The sequence below is a fragment of the Eschrichtius robustus genome, chromosome 3 (assembly GCF_028021215.1).
Source record: "Eschrichtius robustus isolate mEscRob2 chromosome 3, mEscRob2.pri, whole genome shotgun sequence".
Lineage (NCBI taxonomy): Eukaryota > Metazoa > Chordata > Mammalia > Artiodactyla > Eschrichtiidae > Eschrichtius > Eschrichtius robustus.
Genome location: NC_090826.1, coordinates 113,535,780 through 113,556,420, shown reverse-complemented (window position 1 = coordinate 113,556,420; position 20,641 = coordinate 113,535,780). Strand labels below are relative to the sequence as shown.

At 37.8% G+C, this 20,641-nt stretch overlaps 1 protein-coding gene across 7 annotated transcripts in view; it reads left to right on the top strand.

Moving 5' to 3' along the window:
- Positions 1 to 20,641, top strand: part of GON4L (gon-4 like) — a 92,466-nt gene that overhangs the window by 20,376 nt on the left and 51,449 nt on the right. For all 7 annotated transcript variants that reach the window (XR_011073606.1, XM_068540985.1, XM_068540988.1 and 4 more), the window contains 8 exons: positions 6,333 to 6,526; positions 7,249 to 7,323; positions 7,501 to 7,551; positions 11,193 to 11,243; positions 11,560 to 11,655; positions 12,533 to 12,652; positions 13,234 to 13,404; positions 16,921 to 17,113. Coding sequence is in view for 6 of the 7 variants with exons in the window: in XM_068540985.1 (XP_068397086.1) it covers positions 6,333 to 6,526; positions 7,249 to 7,323; positions 7,501 to 7,551; positions 11,193 to 11,243; positions 11,560 to 11,655; positions 12,533 to 12,652; positions 13,234 to 13,404; positions 16,921 to 17,113 (951 nt within the window). In the remaining variant the exon portion in view is untranslated. The remainder of the gene's footprint in view (positions 1 to 6,332; positions 6,527 to 7,248; positions 7,324 to 7,500; positions 7,552 to 11,192; positions 11,244 to 11,559; positions 11,656 to 12,532; positions 12,653 to 13,233; positions 13,405 to 16,920; positions 17,114 to 20,641) is intronic.

Below are 20,641 nucleotides of genomic sequence, written 5' to 3'. Positions count from 1 at the left end.
CTTTTCCTTATTAGCTTTTTAGTTTTGTATTCTTTTATTTTTCTTTTACATGTTACCCTATATATTAATAGGCATTCTTTGAAATTACTATAATCTCCCTTAAATTAGCACTTTTACCACTTCCCAAACCATGTAAGAACTTTACAACAGTTTTACTTTATATATCTACTCCTGCCTTTTGTGTTATTGATATTGTATTTTACTTCTTCATTTGTTTTAAACCCCACAAGACGTTATTATTATTGTTACTGTCTTAACCAGTCAATATTGATTTATATTTATCACATAGTTAGCCTTTCTTATGTCTTGATTCATCCTGAAGTTCTTCACTTTGCCTTCATCCTGGGTCATTTTTTTTCATCTTGAAGAATTTCCTTTACTATTTCTTGCAGACCTGGTCTCCTGTCAATGAATTATCTCAGATTTTGTTTGTCTGGAAGAAAATTTTAGTCTTGCCTTCATTTTTTTTTTAAAGAAATTCACATTTATTTATTTATTTATTTATTTATTTATTTATTTATTTATGACTGTGTTGAGTCTTCGTTTCTGTGCGAGGGCTCTCTCTAGTTGCGGCAAGTGGGGGCCACTCTTCATCGCGGTGCGCGGGCCTCTCACCATCGCGGCCTCTCTTGTTGCGGAGCACAGGCTCCAGATGCGCAGGCTCAGTAATTGTGGCTCACGGGCCCAGTTGCTCTGCGGCATGTGGGATCTTCCCAGACCAGGGCTCGAACCCGTGTCCCCTGCATTGGCAGGCAGACTCCCAACCACTGCGCCACCGGGGAAGCCCCTTGCCTTCATTTTTAAAAATTATTTTCACTGTGTATAGAATTTTAGGTTGTTCTTTCCCCCCCAGAACTTTAAGATGCATTCTGTTATATTTTGGTTTCCATTGTTTCTGTTGCAAATTCAGTTATCAGTTTTGTTGTTACTTTGATAATTTGTCTTTTTTTCTTCTGCTTCTAAGATTTTCTCTGTTCTGGTTTTCAGCATTTTGACTATTATGTGTCTTCTTGGGTTTTCTGTTTTTATCTGCTTAGGGTTTGTAGAGCTGCTTGAATATGAGATTTGATATTTTATCAGTTAAAAAAATCCTTGTCAATATTTTTTTTAGATATCATTTCTGTCCTGTTCTCCTTCTTTTCTTCTGGTATTCCAGTTACATGTATATTAGGTCTTTTCACCATGTCCCATGTGTATTGTTTTTTCTTTATATTCTTTTGTTTTTTCATCCATGCATCAGTTTCTGCTGTTCTGTAGTCTAGTTCACTAATTCTCTGTTTCGCAGTGTCTTATCTATTAAATTTTTCATGCCAGTTTAGCACTATGGATTCTATGTGAAATTCTCCATCTTTTCCTTTATTTTATTGAATGTGTTAATCATAATTATTTAAAAATCCTTTTTCCAATATCTGATTCACCCATAGGTCTTTTTTTTTTTTTTTTTTACTGTCATCCTCCCCCACCCCCTAGTGTTTTGGCATCTTGGTTCTTGCTGTAATTTTTGATTGGATGCTGGACATTGTGAATGAAAAATTCTAGAGGCGTTGGTATTGTTAGCTTCCTCTAAAGAGGGTTATGTTTTCTTCAGGTAGGCAGATAAATTTGGAGGGTCACTTAAATTCTGCTAAGGGTTGGTTTTATGCTATATTAAGTCTATTTTGTTCTATTTTGTTTCAACTTTCTAGATTGTGGCCTATATTCCTAGTGGGTGGATCTTCTGGGGTTCCAACACTTCTAAAAAAGCTATAGTGTTTATGAAGACTTTTCCTCCTTCGCAAGACTTCAACTACAACCTCTGTCTTCCCAACACTTGTGGAGTGTGATCTTAGTTCCCCGACCAGGGATTGAACCCATGCCCCCTGCAGTGGAAGTGCAGAGTCCTAACCACTGGACTGCCTGGGAATTCCCCATGATTCAATCATAGTTTTAAGAGGAGTTTGAACAGAGACTTTTTGGGCTCATTTTTCCTTGGTTTCCTCCTCTGCAGAATTTTATCCCTCAATCTCAGCTGCTTCAGCAGCTCTAATCTCTAGTTTCTTAGTAAAGCAAGAATACTGCTTTCAGCTTGGATTCTCCTTATGTGCTTCCCTTCTCTGAAGGATCACAACTCCTTAAATCATTTCTGTAGGGGTTGTCCTCCAGTGCTTTCAGACTGTTGTATATATTTTATTCTGCTTTTGTGTAATTTTATAGTTTTATATAGTTTCACAGTTGTTTTTGGCAGGAAGGTTTCATCTGATAAAAAAATACATTGCTGTGGCCAGATCCAGAAGTCCTGGGTGTGTTTTTGACAGGGCTGTTAAGCAGCTATTTTCATACAACAAAGTGACTTTGGTGATTTAGATATTACAGAACCCACCCATGTTTTTATTGACATCATCCATTTTGCAGTACATTTACAGTGCAAATTTACTTTCAACTTACTGCTTACATCATTAAATATGCTTCTCAGCAAATATCTTGTTTTTAGCCACATCCCACCTTTCTCATAGAAGGAAAAATTAGATTTTCTTCTTTTTTCTAGTCTGATTTTTATAGAGTGGCTTCCTTTTTAAAATTTTTTTAATTTTTAAATTTTATTTATTTATTTATTTTTGGCCGGCCACTGTGACATGTGGGATCTTAGTTCCCTGACCAGGGATCGAACCTGTGCCCCCTGCAGTGGAAGCACGGAATCTTAACCACTGGACCGCCAGGGAAGTGCTTTTTTTGTTGTCGTTTTTGTTTTCCTTTTTTTAATTTTTAAATTTCAGTTCTTTAGAATTCTTAGGGTCAGTGGTATCCCAATATTTTAAAAGTAAGATAATAGATTAGTTCTAAAACAGAGTAAGATGTAACTGAATTATCTGTTCTTTCTTGGATTGTCTGTGCAATGTATTAGAATGTATTCAATTTTCCTTATAGACCCACATTCCCTATTAAACTCAGCCTTAAAATCAGAAATCAGAGGAGAAATAAGTGTGATGTGATTTAGGGGGATGTAATTAGATGAGATGGTGTAACCCCACAGTGATTACTTTGATTCTGTGTTTGTAAGATAGCCATTCTGAATGGGAATTATGCTAACTCCAATGCTTTTTCCATTGAAAAATATTTTCTGCAGCGAATTTTGTTATTTCCATTTTAATTTTGTGACGTTTTCTTCACAATTCTTTAAAATTATTTTTTATGTTTGTCTTTATTGTATTTTTATTGGGGTTGAATGTTTTTCAGTGTATATTTTAAAGCAGTGTTACTCAAAGTGTGGTCTGAAAACCAGTGCTAGTTTGAGAACTGTTTGTTACTGGTTTGAAACAAAATAATTCATGGAAACTGAGAATAAAACTTTAGAAATGTTGTCACTTTTGACATTATGGCTATATTCTTACTTTATAAAAGTATGAGTCTACAGTGGATTGGTCAAAAACCAGACTAGTTTTTCGCCACAGAGAGTTTGAGAAGCACTGTTTTAAAGGACAATTTGATTCCTCATCAACTATCTGTATAAAATTTTATTAATTTTAGCTGCTTCCATTGTAAATTTCCTTTTTTTGGTCTTCACTTCTATGAATTTTTGTTACATTTTGTAGATCTAAATTTCGTAAGGAAGATTTTATTTATTTAGGTTAATTTTTAGTTAATAACACACTTTACTATTTCTAGTATAACATTAATAGTTTTAACTTGTGTCTTTCATACTTTTTTCCCCGGGTCAGTTTTGCAATTGACAGTGTTACCAACAACATGATAGGATATGAATATGAAGCTGAATCAAAACTTCTTTGGGTGTCAGAAATCCTTTTCTTGCTCTGCAACTACCAGGTCATTGTTTAAGTACTGGTAAGATGAGGAGGGAAAAGTGGATGGCAGAAACCAAGAACTGGCTAGATTGGTCTACATGAGAAAGGATGCAAGAGGGAAGGGAGGAGCAAAGAGAGGAGATTCAAGAGTGGTGAAGAGAGAGAAGAGTTTTGGAGTTTATGGAGAAAAGGGGTAAATGAGGTGAGAAGAGAGACTTTGGGAAAAGATATGTGTACAAAGGTTTTTAGACAGTTTCGTTGTGTATTATGCTATGTAATTCCCCTTTTGCTGCTTTCTCAAATGACCATCAGTAAAGAGCTTTGTCACTTTTCTGATGCATTCTAGAGTTTTATATTTCTTTTGCATCTATCACTTTGTTGGGATGTACCTCAAGGTAGCCCATTTTTTGTTTAGGTTATACAAATGTAAGATGTGTATGTTTGAATTCTACTTTTTTTTTTTTACTTAAAAATCATTATCAAAATTTTTTCTGTATCATTAAAAACTCTTTGTAGACATTTTTAACTTGTCCCCCTGCCATCAATTGCTTAAAAAGACTATTTTTAATGGGTCAGTTACAGTCCAGTGTATGGTGTACCAGTGTTCACTTAACCATTTTTTTCATATTGACTGTGCACACAAAAAATGTTGCCTACCTTTTCAATAAACAATGAGTGTTGCCTGCCGTCAAGGCATCAGCCACTGCAGCCATACCCCCACCCCACCCCAACCCTAAAGGGTGCACCCTGAGGGGAATTCAGGTTGGAGAAAAACAGGATACTGGCCCTAGATAGTTAAGATGCATAGCTAAGGAATAACTTCAATGAGCCAAGACTCTTGCATCTTCCTCTACATAGAAAAGCACTAAAATCATTAACTTGAGATGTCTTTTTTTAAAATTAATTAATTTATTTATTAATTTTTGGCTGTGTTGGGTCTTCGTTTCTGTGCGAGGGCTTTCTCTAGTTGCGGCAAGCGGGGACCACTCTTCATTGCGGTGCGCGGGCCTCTCACTATTGCGGCCTCTCTTGTTGCGGAGCACAGGCTCCAGACGCGCAGGCTCAGTAGTTGTGGCTCACAGGCCCAGCTGCTCCGCGGCATGTGGGATCTTCCCAGACCAGGGCTCGAACCCGTGTCCCCTGCATTGGCAGGTGGATTCTCAACCACTGCGCCACCAGGGAAGCCCCGAGATGTCTTTTTTTGCAATTAGCAGTAATCTTTTGATGTTCAATTACATGTGTTTTTTTTTTTTCCAGCGAAAACTTCTATATATCCTGGCTTCTCCCTTACCTCTTTGGAGCAGTTCCTCAGAGCTATCTGAGAGGCTGTCTCCCAGACTGTAGTCCTCAGTAAGGTCCCTGAATAAAACATAACTTGCAACTTTTAAGTTGTGTGTTTTTCTTCAGTTGACATTTAGGTGTTTTCCATGTTTTTGCTAAAATAATTAATGTTGAAATGAATAACTTGATTAGTCTATACATGTGTAATTATTTCCTTAAGAAAAAGATTGGATTGAAAGTTACAAACATTTATCGAATTCTTGATATATATTCACAAGTGCAAAAGCAATTGGTTGAAATTACTAATAATTTTTCACTGAGTAAACATTGCCAGGGTGCAGCTTGAAGGTCATAAAATCTTTTTAAACTAAGAAGGTTGTCTTGATGTTAATCTTCTCTAATCCCTTGTTTTCAGATGGTAGCAGACCAAAAAGTATCAGAGAGATGAGAACCTCATTTTGGTGTTGTGTGATAATCTACTTCAAGACTTACCAGATTCTAATAATCAAGAAGCTTTTCCTTTTATCTGGTTATATATGTGCTCCTTTCTTGTAGAATAGAGGTACTTCATCCCCTCCCCCCTTTTTTAATCAGAGTGGATTTTTTTTATTGATTTGCTCCTTGTTTTTTTCTTTTCTAGACTCACTAGTATAATAATAGTGATAAATTACATTTGTATAATATTTCATTGGTTATAAAGCACTTTGATATATATTATTTCACTTAATATGCATGGCATCCCTGATGGGAAGATATCTGTATTTTACAAAAGATAAAAATAAGACTATTGCCAAGGCAACCCAGTTAAGTTATAGATCTGGGACATAAACCCTGGGTTTCTGATGTATTATCTGGGTAGTATAGAGTAATAATTAAGACAGAGTTCTAGAGCTAGAGTGCTTGGCTTCAAAATGTGGCTTTGTCATTATTAGCTCTTGGGAAAGTTTCTTAATCTTTCTGCCTCAGTTTCTTCCTCTGTACAGTGGGAAAAATAACAGTGCCTACCTCATAGGGTTGTTATGAGGAGTAAGTGAATTAATATGTGTAAAGTGTGTAGAAGAATGCCTGACATAAAAGGAATATTCAGTGAATGTTAGGTGTTATTACTACAACAGTACTACCACATTTGCCTTTACCACCGCTGTTATATCTTAGTCTTCTTTGATTTCCAGGGGCAGACAGCTGTGTTTTTCTTTTACTGTTGGCTTTTTGGGTTAGGTTCCGGGAGCAGTTGCTTTGGTGATTCTTGTGATGTTCTTGGTTTATTTGCAGAAGAGCAAGACAGTGAAGAAAACGAGAAAAGGCGAAAAAAGAAAAAGGGTACCAAGAGGAAAAGAGATGGAAAGGGTCAAGAAGAAGGGACTTTGGCTTGTGACCTGAAGCTGGATGACATGCTTGACCGCACCTTAGAGGACGGCGCCAAGCAGCACAACCTAACAGCAGTCAACGTGCGAAACATCCTTCACGTGAGTAAGACGGGGGCAGCCATGTAATGGGAATAGAACTCTTTCATGGGGAGCAAATAAAAATTCTCAGGAAACTCTTGAGTCTTGGTGTGTGAATTACTAATTTTGTGAGTTCCCTGTGGCAAAATATTTTACATTTCAAGGTAGCCTTCTCTTTGCACTCAGCACAAGTTTGAAATGTGAACACATGTGAAAGAACTTAATTGGGAAGATAAACTGTTACTCTGCTTCCTTCCACTGATTTGATTGTTTATTGTTTAGCATATTCAAAGATAATGGAAGATGATAATGTTTACAGTGGATTTACTCTTGTGGGTCAATGTGTCTTAGAAGATGCCCAGTTAACAGTTTACAGTCCTTTGCACATATGCAAATACTCTTCTTTGCTATGTAACAGTACAGCTATTTATAAAGCCTTTGTTGTTTATTACTGTTTCTCTTAAGCAGATAGTTAACCTGATAATTTTTTTATTTTTGAGCCCTTCCTGTTAGTATCAGCTAATGAGATTGGTCCATTTGCTTGCTACATTGTTGGAAGCTGTGTGCTTCTCTCCAAAACTTCCTTCTTTGCTTTCAGTTGCCTTGCTTTACCCTAATCTGAAACCATTTGGGTATCTAGCTCTCGTTTATCCTCTACATATATCTAGCAGAGTTACAGAGAGATGAGTATTATCTAGATGATACACCTTTGTTGCATAAAGTGAAATTTCATCTTTCTCCAGGAAGTAATCACAAATGAACATGTAGTCGCTATGATGAAAGCAGCCATCAGTGAGACGGAGGATATGCCAATGTTTGTGAGTATTTATTGTTCTTTCAATGTCATGAAACAGAACTATCTGTAAACTGGCTAAGTGTAGTGAGTTGTTTACAAACTCACTTGGGCGTTTGTAAATAATTTGGCAGTTGGGGGCAAACTCAAGAATCACTCGATGATTTTTATTGACTGTTTTCTTCTCATTTTCCCTTCTTAGGAGCCCAAAATGACACGCTCTAAACTGAAGGAAGTGGTGGAAAAAGGAGTGGTGGGTGTTCTATTTTTTCTTTATTGTTTATTTAGCTTTGTTAATAATATATAATTCCAGGTTATTTGTAGGGAAAAAAATATAGGGAATATTTATTATGATCTGGGTTTGACTCCTTAAAGAAATATTTGTAAAAGGCAAATAGACATGTGGAGATGCAATATATGAAATCATTATCATAGTTTATTTTTATTTTAGTTGCTTTTTTGGAAGTGCTAGGTAGATAACCATTTGGAACGGTTGAAAGCAATGAGTGATGACAGTTTTTCTGTTCATGTTGTGAGATAGGTGGTGAAGTGTTTAAAGTAGTGTATTTCAAATTGTGTTCCAGGGACCAGTTGCATCAAGATCACCCTGGTATGGGGTTCCTCAAGAGTGCTTATTAAAAATGCACATTCTTGGGCTCACCTCAGACCTAGGAATCAGGACCCATGGGTATGGCCTGGGAATATGCATTGTTGAAAGCACAACAGTACATTCTTTTGCACACTAAAGTATGAGAACCTCTTGAAGACTTTTGAAGCATTCTGATACAGCAAGCTCTTTGATGCTGGGCACTGTGTTCTATCTGCTTAACAAGCACTTGTCCAGTTTGTGCTTACCTTCTGCGACAAAGCAGGTGATAGTCCTGAGGGAGTCCATTCTATCTCTGATAGTAAGAAAGATTTGCCATATGGACCCAAAATGCATACTGTAGTTTTTGTCTGTTTGTCTGGTTCTGTTCCTTGCAGCCCTGTATAAGAAATGTCTGTTCCTCTTCCACATGACCTTTCCTCTAGTTGAAGAAAACCAATATATCTTTTTATAACATTCTTTTCTTGCTAAACGTCCCCTAATTTTTTATTGGTCTTCATGTGACAAGGCTTTGAGTACCTTCACCAATCTGATCCTTTTCTTCTGCATGTGCCAAGTTTGTCCATATCCTTTTAAAAGTATGCCTTAAGTGGATCTAGTGCTCCAGATAGGGTTTAACTAGTATAGATTAAAGTTAGGTTGGGACTTCCCTGGCAGTCCAGTGGTTAAGACTCTGAGCTTCCACTGCAGGGGTACAGGTTCAATCCCTGGTCAGGGAACTAAGATCCTGCATGCCGCACGGTGCAGCCAAAAAAGAATAAAATAAAAAAATAAAGTTAGGTTTATTCCCTCAGTGTTCAGATTCCATATTTCCCTTAATGCAGCCTAAGGTTTCACTGGCTTTTTTTTTTTTTTAATAGGCCAAAGACACACATTTTAGGGTGGAAAATTCTGCTCCCCTATGCACTGGCTTTTTTTGACAGCCACATCATATATATATATTTGTATATCTTTATTTAATTGACTAACCCTGGTTGCATAAAGTGAAATTTCATCTTTCTCCAGGAAGTAATCACAAATGAACATGTGGTAGCTATGATGCAAGCAGCCATCAGTGAGACAGAAGTTCTGTGAAGTCTACCTGACATAGAATATAATTAACATTAATTCCATATTTGATTAAAAAAAACCCAAAGAGATCGAAATCAGGCTCTGGATTATGTCTACCAACCACATATATAGTTGCAGAGAAGGTAGACAACCCAAGGCTATAGTTTATGTGGGAGAGCAAAGATTAGAGTCCATTTCTCTTGCTTTTTTTTTTTTTTTTTTTAAATGGTAAGTTAGTATGGAGTTTAAATTCATTTATTTATTTATTTTTTTTGCTGTGTTGGGTCTTCGTTTCTGCGCGAGGGCTTTCTCCAGTTGCGGCGAGCGGGGGCCACTCCTCATCGCAGTGCGCGGGCCTCTCATCATCGCGGCCTCTACTTGTTGCGGAGCACAGGCTCCAGACGCGCAGGCCCAGCAGCCGTGGCGCACGGGCCCAGTTGCTCCGCGGCATGTGGGATCCTCCCGGACCAGGGCGCGAACCCGCGTCCCCCGCGTTGGCAGGCAGACTCTCAACCACTGCGCCACCAGGGAAGCCCTCTCTTGCTTCTTAATCTTAATAGACTGACTCCTTCCTGATGGATTTGGCAGTAGGAAAATTGATTGGTTTAGAAACAAACATGAGAAGAGGTATGGACCTGAATCACATCATTCCCTTTACACCCTGTATTGGGCCTGGCTCCACAGAGCTAGATAAGTAGCCACAACATGGCAGGGCTGAGGAGATGTGGAGGGCCTAAGGCTTCTTATAGAGACAGAACCTAATGGTCTGTTGGATTTTGTTCATGATGATTTTGTTGGGGTCACAGTTAGATGGTCAAAAAATTATGCACTCCAATGGTATTGTGTCAGGAGTATGTAAGAGGTTTTAAAGAATTCTTTAAAAACTTCCCCCCACCAACTCTATTGTTTTATTTATTTTTTTATTTTTAAAATTTATTTATTTATTTAATTTATTTATTTTTGGCTGCGTTGGGTCTTCATTGCTGTGCACGGGCACGGGCTTTCTCTAGTTGCAGCGAGGGGGGGCTACTCTTCGTTGCAGTGCGCGGGTTTCTCAATATGGTGGCTTCTCTCATTGTGGGGCATGGGCTCTAGGCGCGCAGGCTTCAGGAGTCGTGGCACACGGGCTCAGTAGTTGTGGCTCACGGGTTCTAGAGTGCATGCTCAGTAGTTGAGGTGCACAGGCTTTGTTGCTCCACGGCATGTGGGATCTTCCCAGAGCAGGGCTCGAACCCGTGCCCCCGGCATTGGCAGGCAGATTCTTAACCACTGCGCCACCAGGGAAGCCCCTCTATTGTTTTATTTTTTTTTAGACAGTTCTTTTATTTATTTATTTATTTTTGGCTGCGTTGGGTCTTCATTTCTGTGCAAGGGCTTTCTCTAGTTGCAGCGAGCGGGGGCCACTCTTCATTGCGGTGCGCGGGCCTCTCACTATCGTGGCCTCTCTTGTTGCGGAACACAGGCTCCAGACGCGCAGGCTCAGTAGTTGTGGCTCACGGGCTTAGTTGCTCCGCGGCATGTGGGATCCTCCCAGACCAGGGCTCGAACCCATGTCCCCTGCATTGGCAGGCAGACTCTCAACCACTGCGCCACCAGGGAAGCCCTCTATTGTTTTAAAATCCTGAAAAAGTTGAAAAGAATTTTACAGTGAATCTAGATTCCATCTAGATTTAACAATGTAAAATTCTGCCAAATTTGCTTTATCTCTCCCTGTGTCTGTCTATTGTGTTTTCCTGGACTATTTGAAAAGAAGTTGTGTATGACTTGACACTTCACCCCGAAATCCTTCCATAAGAACTTTTCATGACTAGCTTTTTGGAGGCATACTTATGGTGGATTTATGTAATTGATTAAGACATACTGATGGCAAAAGGCTGCTATCACCTGTAGTATCCTAGGTTTGTGTACTATTGTAGTTTACAAATAGTTTTCATATTTATTATTCTATGTGAACCCAAGCTGTAATATAAAGTAGACAATATAGACACTTTGTCCATTTACGGGTAATACAGATTCTTACTAGGTTTAAGGCAGAGATGCTAATGATGGAAATAGATTCATCTCTCCTTTTCTTCTGCCAAGCTCTGACAAATATTTGACAGTGTAGATCAGTACCCCTACATCACTGCAGCTACGTGTTAGTCTGATGGCTCCTTGTGATGGTAAAGAAGAAGTAAAAATGAAAAACAGTCTATTTTAGTTAAGAGAACTTAACTATTTATATTCTTTGTTGGTAGGTAATTCCAACATGGAATATTTCACCAATTAAGAAGGCCAATGAAATTAAGGTAAACTTGGAAGAGGTAATTCTTATTCTTTTCCAGAAAGGCTTCATCAGTTTCGAAACGCTTCTATTTGTTAACTTTTTTTGACCTATGTATTTATTTAAATTCCAGCTTTGTTTTTTTCCATTTCATTAGTCTTAGGTTTGACTCTCATGCTAGAAATCTTTTTAACTCCTGCCTCTTATTACTTGCTTTAGCTGCTTGTTGTGCTCTTAGGATTTTTTTGTTTTCCTGCTCTGCTTTCTTCCCCTTATTTCCCAAATACATATGATTCGTGTTTTCTATTATTTTATTTTTTTCTATAATTGTACTTATGTAGCCTCCTCAGTTTGTGGATATCCACCTTGAAGACGATGATTCCTCAGATGAAGAGTACCAGCCCGATGATGAAGAAGAAGATGAGACTGCTGAAGAGGTCAGTGGTTACCTGTGTGAGTGTTAGTTGGTAATGTAGAAAAAATTTGGCTCCACAAGGCAGAGTGTACTTTGCTTCCTTAGTAATATCACTTGTTCTATACAGAGGGTTGAAACACAGTTCTTTTTTCTACTCATTTCTTTGCATAAATCTAAGACTGTGACTCCTCTTCATGCTCCCTTGATTTTTTCATGTCTTGTATTATGAAATATAACACACATACAACATGCAGAACTGTGCATAGGATAAGAATTAAAATATACAGCTTAAATAACTATAAAGCTAATCCTTATGAAACTTCCTTAAAGTCATTAAGTATAACATTGCCAGACACCTCTTATCACAGTCACTTTTCTTCCCCTATAGACAGCCACTATCTTGACTTTTTGGTAATTACTTCCTTGCTTATCTTTCTACTTATATCACCTAAATATGCAGCTCTACACACTGAGTTCAGTTTTTTACTGTTTCTGTGCCTTAGGTAAATGGAACCATAGTCTATTCTTTTGTGTGGCTTTTTTTTTTTTTTTTTTTGGTTCAACACAAGTCATTTGAGATTCATTTATACTGTTGCTTGTAGCTATAGTTTGTTCATTTTCATAGTTAATGTAATATTCTGTTTCTTAATGTGTTCTTTGACTTGTTTGTTAAAGCATTTTAAATCAATGCCTTACAGTTTTACAGAGTTCACAGTGCTTACGAGGATAGAGATCCGTTCCCTGTTCCTACCTTCAGCAAATTAAGCTTTTATTTAAATTTTATTCTCTTACTCTAATTCAGTGATTGATATTTTGTGATTCATTCTATTGAGGTACTTCAAACTCAGTGGAGTGAGGTAGGGGCATACATATGAAAGTGAACTGGATTTGTTTTGTAGAGTTTATTGGAAAGTGATGTTGAAAGCACTGCTTCATCTCCACGTGGGGCAAAGAAATCCAGATTGAGGCAGTCTTCTGAGATGACTGAAACAGATGAGGAGAGTGGCATATTATCAGAGGTAAATCCACATCATACTAGCAAGATAAATTAGAGATGCTCTATAAGTAGATTATTTAACTGTATAAATAGATCATTTCTCCATGGTGATTCTAAGCCGTCACCCTTTGCCAAACATGATTCAAGATCAGTAATCATGCCATTATCTTCCTGGTATTTGTGACTAGTTATAACTGAATTTCAAATTCCCTTAAGTCAGTGAACAGTTAAGAGAAAACTGGAACTCAGTGACAGGGAGAGTTCTTATTAAGGGGCCAAATGTGAGTGACTGGCAGAGTTTCTTTCCTTCTACCCTTCTCTTTTTTGTATGTGTTTTCTAATATTGTTCTAAAGCCATTTTTATTGTATTTCCCCGCTTTCGATAACCTAAGTGGCATCCTGTTGGCTTCATTGGAAATAGGATGAAACCTAATTAGATTAATGTCCTTGACAGTGCCTTTGTTTTTATATACCTCTATCTAGATGGGAAGAGAAAGATTGCTAGCACATGAAAGACATGCTTCTCTCCTCCTGCTTTTTTTTTTTTTCTCTTTTCTTCCCTTCCTCCCTTTAATTTTTAACATAGTTGCCTCTTTTACTCAGGCTGAGAAAGTCACCACACCTGCCATTAGGCACATCAGTGCTGAGGTAGTGCCCATGGGGCCTCCGCCCCCACCAAAGCCCAAACAGACCAAGGATAGTACTTTCATGGAGAAGTTGCATGCGGTAGATGAGGAGCTGGCTTCCAGTCCAGTCTGCATGGATTCTTTCCAGGTAACATAACTCTAAACTGCTGAAAAAGTCAAATGGAATAATTTAGTTGTTGCTCAGATTGGGAAGGGAGAAGGGAAGATGTTAAATTCTGATACAGTAAGTAACAGTCATGAAATTATAGGTCTTTGGTACTCTATTTAGTTTGTGCTATTTTATTGTAAGTGAGAATTAAGTGAGAATGGCAGTTCCTAAGGATGAAATAAGGTATGTGACAGAGAGCATTTTAAAATGTGGAACATAGGAACAACCTTCAGCCAGATTCCTCAAGTATTAACCTTTACCACAATTGCTTTATCATTTTCTCCTTCTTTCTCTCTCTCTGTACACATTTATTTTTTCCTGAATTGCTTTAGAGTGTGTTGCAGTCATGATGTGCTTTTACCCCTAAATATCTTAGTGTATATTTCCTACAAATGAGGACATTTGATTATGAAAATAAGGATATATAATATTATATAGTCTATTAAAGTCCCTATTTGGATTTTGCCAATTGTCCCAATAATGTCTTTTATATAAAGCAAAAGAAAAATGATTTTTTTTTGTGATCCGGGATCCAGTCTAGGATTACCTGTTGTATTTAGTCATCTTGTCTCTTAGACTCTTTTTATTGGGAACAGTTTCTCAAGGTTTCATAACCTTGACGTTTTTGAACCTTACAGAGCAATTATTTTACAGAATGTTCCTCAATTTTGACTTTTCTGATACTTCCTCATAATTAGATTCAGGTTATGCACTTTTGGCACAAATATCACAGAAGTGATATGTCCTTTTTAGTGCATCATATCAGGAGGCACATGACTTCCATCATGTTAAATTTGATCACATGGTTAAGGTGGTGTCTGTTTATTTTCCTCGCTGTAAAATTATTATTTTTCCATTTTTAAATTAATTAGTATGTATCTTTGAGGCAAAATATCTTTTCACACACTAATTTTAGCATCCATTGCTTGTTCTTGATTGAAACAGTCATTATTATGGTTATTGTCAAATGATGACCTTCTAAATTCCATCATTAGACAGTTCTTTTTTTTTTTTTTTTTTTTAATCTTTATTTATTTATTTTTCTTTTGGCTGTGCTGCACGGCATGTAGGATCCTAGTTCCCTGACCAGGGATCAAACCCGCACCCCCTGATTGGAAGCGCGGAGTCTTAACCACTGGACTGCCACGGAAGTCCCAGCCAGTTATTTTTTTTTTTTTTAACATCTTTATTGGAGTATAATTGCTTTACAATGTTGTGTTAGTTTCTGCTGTATAACAAAGTGAATCAGCTATATGTATACATATATCCCCATATCCTCTCCCTCTGGCGTCTCCTTCCCACCCTCCCTATCCCACCCCTCTAGGGGGGCACAAAGCACCAGGCTGATCTCCCTGTGCTATGTAGCTACTTCCCACTAGCTGTCTATTTTACATTTTGTAGTGTATATATGTTAATGCTGCTTTGTCACTTCGTCCCAGCTTACCCTTCCCCCTGGCCGTGCGCAACTGGCCGCACGCTCTGGAGCCTGCACGCCACAACTAGAGAGAAGCCCTCATGCCACACAAAAGATCCTGTGTGCTGCAACTAAGACCTGAAGTAGCCAAATAAATAAATAAATAAATAAATTTTAAAAAAGTAAAAATAAAAGATACTTCTCTTAAAGTATCTTTTTAGAAAAAGAAAAGGAATAGACATACAGATCATCAGTGGAACAGAATTGATAGTCTAGAAATAAACTCTTAAATTTATGGTCAATTAATCTTTGACAAGTGTTCCAAGACCAATTAATGGGAAAAGAATAGTCTTTCAACAGATGGTGCTGTGACAACTGGAAATCCACATGCAAGAGTATAAAGTTAGACCCTTACCTCACACCACACTCAAAAGTTAACTCAAAATAGATCATTGACTTAAATGTAAGGGCTAAAATTATAGAACTCTTAGAACAAAACATAGAGTAAATCTTTTTGACCTTTGATTAGGCAGTGGTTTCTTAATACAATACCAAAAGCACAAATGACAAAAAGAATAGGTACATTGGACCTCACCACAATTAAAAACTTTTGTGCCTCAGAGGATACATCAAAAAAGTAGAGACAACCCAGAAAGTGGGAGAAAATAATTGCAAATCACATATCTGATAAGGGTCTTGTATCTGCAATATATAATGAACTCTTATAAGTCAACAATAAAAAGACAACCGAATTAAAAAATGGGCAAAGAGTATGAATAGACATTATTCATTTCCTTTTTTCTCAATAAAAAGGAATGAGGGGCTTCCCTGGTGGTGCAGTGGTTAAGAATCCATCTGCCAATGCAGGGGACATGGGTTTGAGCCCTGGTCCGGGAAGATCCCACGTGCCGCGGAGCAACTAAGGCTGTGCGCTACAACTACTGAGCCTGCGCTCTAGAGCCCGCGAGCCACAACTCCTGAAGCGCGCACGCCTAGAGCCTGGGCTCTGCAGTGAGAGAAGCCACCGCAATAAGAAGCCCGCTCACAGCAACGAAGACCCAACGCAGCCAAAAATAAAATAGATAGAATAAATAAATTTTATTACAAAAAAAAAAGGAATGAGTACTGATACATGCTACAAAATGGATGAACTTTGAAAACATTATGCTAAGTGAAAGAAGCCAGAGACAAAAGGCCACATATTGTATGATTCCTTTTATTTATTTTAAAAAATATTTATTTATTTATTTATTTTGGCTGTGCCGGGTCTTCATTGCAGCGTGTGAGATCTTTTTAATTGTGGCATGCAGACTTCTTAGTTGCGGCATGTGGACTCTTAGTTGCGGCATGCGGACTCTTAGTTGCAGTATACGAACTCTTAGTTGCAGCACACGTGTGGGATCTAGTTCCCCGACCAGCGATCGAACCCAGGCCCCCTGCATTGGGAGCATGGAGTCTTACCCACTGGACCACCAGGGAAGTCCCTATGATTCCTTTTATATAAAATGTCCAGCATAAGCAAATCCATAGAGACAGAAAGATTAGTGGGTATCAGAGACAGGGATCAGGGAAGAATGGGGAGCTACCACTAAGGGAAATGGCCTTTCTTTTTGGGGTGATGAAAATGTTTTGGAATTAGTTAGTGGTGATCTCACACAACTCTGTGAATATAGTAAGAACCACTCAGTTATACACTTTAAAAGAGTGAGTTTTATGGTGTGTATATTATATCTTAATAAAGCTCTTATAAATGTTCCTGAAATGTTGGTTTTAAAACTGATGTCATTATAAGGATATACAAGGATATATTGTACAACATGGGGAATATAGCCAATATTTTATAAGAACTATAAATGGAGTATAACCTTTTAAAAAAAAAAGACATTGGTACCTACAAAAAAAAAATTGATGTCATTATCCTTAAAGTTTCTCAGACAAAGAATAATAAATCCAAATGGTTTAGAGAAGAGACCTTGTGTTTTAAGCTAAGAAGAGAAACACACAGGATATGATGAAGTTTGGAAAAATTGAAAGCATTAGGCATTCAGTGATATGTTTTTATTTCCTTCTCCATTGGCTAGCCCATGGATGACAGTCTCATTGCATTCCGAACTCGCTCTAAGATGCCTCTGAAAAATGTTCCCCTGGGGCAACTAGAGGCAGAGCTCCGAGCTCCAGACATCACCCCAGACATGTATGACCCCAATACAGCAGATGATGAGGATTGGAAGATGTGGCTGGGGGGTCTTATGAATGATGATGTGGGGAATGAAGGTAAGTGATTTTGTTTGCATTTAATATCTACTCTGTCCATGGTCTCTGGTAAAATTTTCATTAGTTAAAAGCTTAAAGAAAGGGGTGTTTTTGGTTAATTGATTTAATTGTGTATTTAACAATGTGGTCTAAATCAGTAGTTAAATTCCATCCCCCCCCTTTTTGTTTTTGTTAAAGAGTCTTTTGGGGAATCTGTTGAATGCTAAGATTCCTCCCCTGAAACATAAATGTACATATAATTTTATATATGATTTCACGAGAGTGCATTGACTCACTCGAAGACTGTCATGTTAGTTAAGGTTCTTCCTGATGCAGGTGAAAGAATCCTAACTCTCAACTTGCTGAAGTTGAGAATCCTAATTCTCAACTTGCTGAATGAAACCAGACTTTGGGAAGGGCAGAAAAACCTACAGAGGAATTGAGACCCACTTTCCCTCTCAACAGCTGTTATCTCTGCTTTTTGTCAGTCAACTGCATTCTCAAACCTATTTTTTTCTACAAGGCTGGAACTATGATCATAAGCACACCATTCACTTCTTGGTTTGTCCCCACATCAGAACTCTCTCCTACAGGCTCCAGTTTGAAAAATCCAGAGGAACAACTCTGATTGGTTGGGTTTGATCACATGCCCACTGTCTTGGTATTGCATGGCTTCAGTAGGGAGACTGTTTCAGCATGGAGTCCTGTGATTGGCAGCACCTTGTAAACAACAGGGTTGGAGTAAGCAATTACCCAAAAGAAGTGACAGTGTTTCCAGAAGCAGGGAAGGAGAACTGATCAGACAGAAACAATGTTGACTACAGTCATACATGGTGTAAGAATCCCTGCTGCAACCCTTATTTGTTTTAGAATATAAGTAAAATTCTTACTTTAAAACAATACATTGTTAAAATTGTCTTTGGTGGGTTTTTTTTAAGCATACTGTAGTGAGAGTCAGTTACCATTCATCATTTTGTGCAGTGTTTCTGTAAATTTAGAGGGAATGAGAGATTGATTTAGTTTGTAGTGATTCCAGATGATGTCACATTCTTTTGATGGACTCAGGGCAGTTTTGTTACTATTGTTGTTTCCTTTTGACTCTCTTCAATGGGGAGTGACCAGGATATTCATACTGGTTGTGTTGTGGAAGATCACACTTTTTAAAAAATGTGTATAACTGAACCAAAGTCTTACTTGCATTTTTATGTGAACAGAGTCATTCACTATCTCACTTTAATCCATAGCCAAATTCATTGCTCCTATTTCTGGATCACATGATGTCCTATCAAACTTAATTACAGACAACTTACAGAGCATATCTTTATTCTTTTCCCTGTCTTCTAAGAACAACTACTGTAAGATTTTTGTGTTGAAAGGATAATGCTTTAAGATAAATAAGAGAACATATAGCTTGTATGGAAATAGACTGAGTAAATATTTGGGTAGGTAAGGCCAGGAATAAATTAGGATAAGTTAATGAGAGAAAGTAAGTTCTCATATTTACCTTATAAAGCTATTAATAACTATATTGCACATAATTTGGCATTTGGTATTGAGTACTTTCTTTTACAAGGCAGTGTGTTAGGTTCTATGAGAGAGAGAGGAAAATGATCATTTTGTTAGGGAGTAAACATGTATGAATGGTGCCTGGTCCATTGTTAAATGCATGATACATTTCAGGTTAATGAAGTTGAATGAACTCAGATGCACCATAAAAGTGGCATAAGCTCTGTTCTAAGGTTTTAGAAGAGAGAGAATTATTGTTTAGCATGACCAGAGATAGCAACATGAAAAAGGTGGTATTTGAGATGGACCTTTGAAAGATATTTGACAACAGTGACAAGAGAGGAATCAGATGGGTGGAAGTGACATTGAGATAATATGTATTTAGGTTCTGTAGACTATATGCTCCCCAGAGTTTTCTCTTATATTCTGTATTATAACCATAAGGGTAATACGTGCTTGGAGTAAAGAAATCAAATATTGTGTAAAGAAAACTGTTAAAGCCTTTCCTCATGATGACAGTTTCATGCCGCAGAAGGATCACTGATAATAGTTTCATGTGCCTCTCGTGAGAGTTTTCAAATATGACGTTACCTTTTAGTTTTCCACATTAATGTGGCAATAGGAAGAATTTTAGTCCTAAATTTAAATTCCCTAAACATTTAGAAAAGACAGGTAACAAGAAGCAAATTGGTTTGAATTTTAGCATTTTTGTTCTTCTCCACCCACCATCTATAGCAGAAGTGGTAATAAGCGATGAAATGCACAAACTTGCATGAAGGAGAAAAGGATGAAATTTGCAGCTGAGTCATTGACATATTAACTGGAGAGTCAGTTCCTTAATAATCAACAACTGATATATTATCGCATTAGTCTTCTGATAGGAGTCTAAGCTGCTAGCTTTTCCATTCCTTACCCCTTTGAGAATCTGATGAAAGCTGTGCAGCCACTCCCCAGAAAAATGTACACATCTACATACATGAAGTTTTTTTATGTCACTTTTTTTGGGGATTTATTATTCTCATGAAGTTCATTTATTGACACTTCCTTTTTCTATCAGCGCATTCAAGGTCTAAGATACCAAGGCTCAGAAATCTCTGTAGAAAGGAGTGAACAGGGACAAAGATAATTCTATCCATTTTGTAAAAGTGTCAGAGAAATTCATTGTGTTGCTCTGTGTTATAGAATCAATTGTTATACTGCTAGGATTACAACCCAGTTTAATATTCTAGGAATATATCTCAAAGAAGTCTCAGGGGACATTAAAGCATTTTTTAAATGCATGTGATGCTTCATAAGCAAGCTCTGCATTTTGTCCTTAGACCTAAGCTAAGACAAAATATTGATAGTAATTAAGTCAGGTTTTCATGGCTTTATTAGTGCAGCAGCTTTGGTGCCCTGATTGTTATCACCTTGGTTGAAAGAGCTGAAATGCTGGCTGTTGAGGAGGAAAGGCCAGACAGAGTTGGCTGTCAGGATTTTGGGAGTCTGGGTGGTGTTTCTCATAATTTGTCCCTAGAATTTGAATCAGAATCAGGGAGTGTAGGGATGTATTTGTTGGATGATGTTAAGATACAGATTCCAGGGACTTCCCTGGTGGTGCAGGGGTTAAGAATCCACCTGCTAAGGCAGGGGACGTGGGTTTGAGCTCTGGTCCGGGAAGATCTCACATGCCGCGGAGCAACTAAGCCCATGCGCCACAACTACTGAGCCTGCGTGCCACAACTACTGAAGCCCACGTGCCTAGAGCCCGTGCTCTGCAACAAGAGAAGCCACCGCAATGAGAAGCCCACGTACCGCAACAAGGACCCAACGCAGCCAAAATTAAAAAAAAAAAAACAAAAAAAACAGATTCCAGGGCCTCACTCCATACCTAGTGAATCAGAATCACTAATGGTTATCGTCTAGGTATCTAATTCTTATATATCCTAAAGTTTGACAACTACTGGTCTGGGAGAAATAAGAGTGTATGATAAGGATTGATCGAGGAAATGGAATAATGGTTAGTGGGGAGGGTGAAAATCCTCTTTCTTTAAAACAGTATTT